The sequence below is a fragment of the Propithecus coquereli genome, unplaced genomic scaffold, assembly GCF_000956105.1.
Source record: "Propithecus coquereli isolate 6110/MARCELLA unplaced genomic scaffold, Pcoq_1.0 Scaffold59, whole genome shotgun sequence".
Classification (NCBI taxonomy): domain Eukaryota; kingdom Metazoa; phylum Chordata; class Mammalia; order Primates; family Indriidae; genus Propithecus; species Propithecus coquereli.
In genome coordinates this window covers 5,836,061-5,839,938 of record NW_012151840.1, presented here as the reverse complement: position 1 = coordinate 5,839,938, position 3,878 = coordinate 5,836,061, and the positions used below count along the sequence as shown (strand labels likewise).

Sequence of the window (3,878 nt, the reverse complement as noted above, 5' to 3'; positions counted from 1 at the left end):
ATCTAAATATTTATTCTGCATACGTTTAGAACATCAGTATTATAATTTTAGCTTCAATCATCAAACATAACTTAGAAAACCTAAGAGGAGAAGGAACCTCCATTGTATTTACCCATCTTTTTTCTGTTTCTTTCTTCACAATATTTCAAGTTTCTTTTTTTTGTTGTTTCCTTTCTGTTTAGAGAATTTTTTAGCCATTCTTTTAGTGTAGATTCTGCTGGTGAGAAATTCTCTTAGTTTCCCTTCATCTGAGAATGTCTTGATTTTCCCCTCATTCCTGAAGGATATTTTCTCTTGTTTTAGGATTCTGGATTGATAGTTCTTTTTATTCAGCACTTGAAAAACATTATACCACTTCCTTATGGCTTCTGTCATTTCTGATGAGAAATCTACTGTTATTCAAATTGTTTCCCTGCCGCCCCCAAAGCGTATTTTTCTCCGTCTGCTTTCAAGATTTTTTCTTTGTCTTTAGTTATCAGAAGTTTAATTGTGATGTATCATGGCATGAATTTTGTGTTATTCTATTTGGGGTTTGCTTGGCTTCTTGAATCTGTAGGTTTATGTCTTTCGCCGAATTTGGAAAGTTTTCAGTCATTGTTTCTTTAAGTACTTTTTCAACTCACCCTCTTTCTCCTCTTTGTCTGGGATTCTGATGACATGAATGGATGGGATAATCTCTCAGTGCCCCAACCTGGCCTTGTTATCTATGCTCTTCATTTGGAATGCCTGAGTTTATGAAATAAACCAGACTTGACCTTCATTGGCTAATAATTCCTTTGTTCTGACTAAGGGATGCCCAGGCTTTTCCTAGCTGCCTCCAGGTACGGGGAGATTGTGTTTTAACCCAAAGTACATGTTTTAATCAAAGTATGTCCCAGTGAAAAAGAGTTGGCAGTCATTCTGACTATTTTGAACTCATTTCCTCTTCCTTTTTTTATAATGTTCTCTTGACCTAGATGTTATAGAGCATTCACTGTGCATTTAGAAAACACTGTGCTTAGTAAAAGGCTGAGGCAGACTGCAGCCCTCAAGAGTTAACAGCTGGGGGAGTAATTCCTCATGGCATACAAATAACTGCGAGGCAGATGCCATAGGAGGCCTTGTGATGTCGAGCTCAGGGAGGGAATATGTGTTTCCCACAGGATGCAGGGGTAGCATCATGGAAGATGTGGCACCTGAACGTGAACTCTTGAGGGACTTACAGATGCCACAGGTGAAAATAGGAAGAAAGAATATTTAAGGTACAGGAAATGACAGCAACAAAAGCACTGAAGTTGGAAAGCATGGGATGTATTGGATGGGGGGCAGTGAGGGACAGTAGGAAGAGACGTGAATTGACCCAGACCATGGAGAGCTCTGTATGCCACACTAATGATCTGGCTTTTATTTCATAGGAATTAAGTGTTTTTGTAAGAGCAGCTACTTTGCTAAGATTGGGAAGGCATAAGAGCCATTTGGCTGTCTTTCCTAAATTTGGGTTCATTCCAAGAAGTGGGAGGAGGCTAATATTTGAATGCCTCCCTCCTGTTTGGCAGAGAGTAACCTCTATAAATTTTCAATTAATCTTCAACAAAACCCCCCTCAGTTGTGTGGTAGTATTCCCATTTTACAGAAGAGAACACCAAGAGTTAAGTATCTGACCAAAGACTGATTTCTTCTCTACCAAATTGGAAGGTTGTCTTCTCCAGATATTTGGAAGGTTAGGAGGGTTCCTTAAAACCTGTTATGGGTAAGATGCCATTGATGCTCCTGGGCCTCGAGGCAGAGGATGACCAGATGACCTCAATGTCACTGTTCCTTGGGTAGCCCAGCACCCATCTTCCCTTTATTGCCTGGAAGAGGCTTATACTCCACCCTCATGCTGTCGCAGAATGGAATCTGGAAGGTACCTAAAAGATACTTAGTCCAACCCCTTATTTTTCCAGTGGGAACCAGAGGACCCAAATGGCTAAGCCCCTCATTCACCTCCACAGATGATGGGTTATTGGGAAGGTTTGGTCCACTCTGCCTTGCTGGCCCTCTGTCAATGTTGTTGTCTTCCCAAATCTCTAGGCCCCCACTTCTCCCTCTCACCATATGTTTTTCCTTTCAGGTTTTTTATTTTCCCCACAAGGTGTTTTAGTTTTAGTTTTTGTTTTTTTTGGAGGTAGGGTATCACCCTGTCACCCAGGCTGGAGCACAGTGTAACCTTGAACCTCACTGTAACCTCAAACTCCTGGGCTTAACTGATCCTCCTGCCTCAGCGTCCTGAGTAGCTGGGACTACAGGGGCACACCACCACACTAATTTTTAAATTTTTTGTAGAGACAGGGTCTCTCTGTGTTGCCCAGGCTGGTCTTGAGCTCCTGGCCTCCCAAAGTGCTAGGATTATAGGTGTGAGCCACCACACCCAGCCTATCCTTTGAAATTAGGTTGATCTCTAGATAAATATCGATTATCTTACCTGCTTTCACTTGGATAATTTCTGTCTATGTGGTTCATACAAATAGGAGTTTGAATTCAAGTATTTTCCTATAGTTTGATTCAGGAAGAATATACTAGTCTTGTAAAGTGCATCAGTAATTTCCTGGCTGGTTGTCTGGAGCAGAAATTCTGGATTGGGAATGACCAGTCCAGGGGTGACCTCTCCACAGCTGGGGGAAGGGAAGTCCATGCAACGTGCTCCCTGTAATCCGAGAACCAGGGTAGCCCCATGGGAGCTGTGAGTGGAGCAGTGAGCTGTGTAGTCTCTGGTGCAGTGGAAAGAGAACCGTCAGATGGCTCCAGAGACATCCCAACACCTGGTTGTGGGCAAGCTAACGCCATCTCTGTGGACCTCAGTTTTCCTCATCTGTGAAGTGGTGATGATACGACCCACTCCACAGGTTGGCAGAAGCACACCTGCACTTGTAGACTGTAAAGGTAAAGGGTTTTTGTTGCTGTCATTGTCATTATTAGGGCAGCGTGGACATTTTCAGGCTGACTCTCCAGAGTGAACTGACAGGGGATGAACTTGAACACATAGCCCAGAAGGTATTGAGATTTCCAGTGGGGTGAGGCCCCCTCCCCTCACCAGTTCTCCCTCCTTGCTGCTGATCCGTCACCCATGCTGCCTGGAGCCATCTCTGCTGTCGCAAGCTTGGGAGCATCTCCTTTCAGAAATACCAGCTGACCTCAGCATTGCGCACTGCTTTGGAGGATGGGGAAACCCCCACTAACATTAAAACTAACCTGCGATTTCTGCTAATTTTCCTCGTCCTGGGTTCTTGCTGCTGTGTGGCTTCTGTTAGAGGTTCTGAAATGAATTTTTGGAGGGGAAAACCAGACTAACTCTTCAAGTCTTCTGAGAAGCAGGTCTTCTGCATTGGTTGAGGGGTTGGAGTTCTGGGCTGGCCATGTGGTTTCTGAGCCACCTCTCTCTGTGTTTCTCTGCTAGGCGGGCAGGAAGACCTATGCCATGGTGTCCGGCCGCTCAGCTGGTCATTCTCTGGCCTCAGAACTGGTGGAGTCCAGTGATGGCCACGAGGAGATCATTAAGGTAAGCTTAGATCACCGCCTTTCTCCCTCCTCTCGTTCTCCCTGCAGGTGCGTGAGAGGGAGCAGCTGCCGTTGCCAAAGGAAGCTTGTGGTTTGACTGGAAGGAACCAGACTTGAGATACTAGTTCTTGACCATCTCCTGGAAATATCCTAAGACTTTCGGGGAGACTGTAATCTGCCCATAGTGACTTTGGTACAGTCTGGCCACGGGCATGGGGATGGATGGATGACCTTACTAGGTGCCTGTCCACTGGCCATGTTTTGCTGCTGGAGGTTGTAGAGATGGGTGGGAGGTGTGTTTATGGAGCTTATTTTTTAAAACTAGAACAATTTTTTATTTCTTTTCTTTCTTTTTTTTTTTT

The 3,878-nt window shown here is 44.5% G+C and overlaps 1 protein-coding gene and 1 pseudogene across 1 annotated transcript in view; one reads left to right on the top strand and one right to left on the bottom strand.

The window, feature by feature from the left end:
- Positions 1–1,860, bottom strand: part of LOC105821711 — a 3,181-nt pseudogene extending 1,321 nt beyond the window's left edge.
- TUFT1 (tuftelin 1) overlaps positions 1–3,878 on the top strand; it is a 45,488-nt gene that overhangs the window by 17,660 nt on the left and 23,950 nt on the right. Inside the window, 2 exon segments of the mRNA XM_012658881.1 lie at positions 2,938–3,012; positions 3,416–3,517. Coding sequence (XP_012514335.1) covers positions 2,938–3,012; positions 3,416–3,517 — 177 coding nt within the window.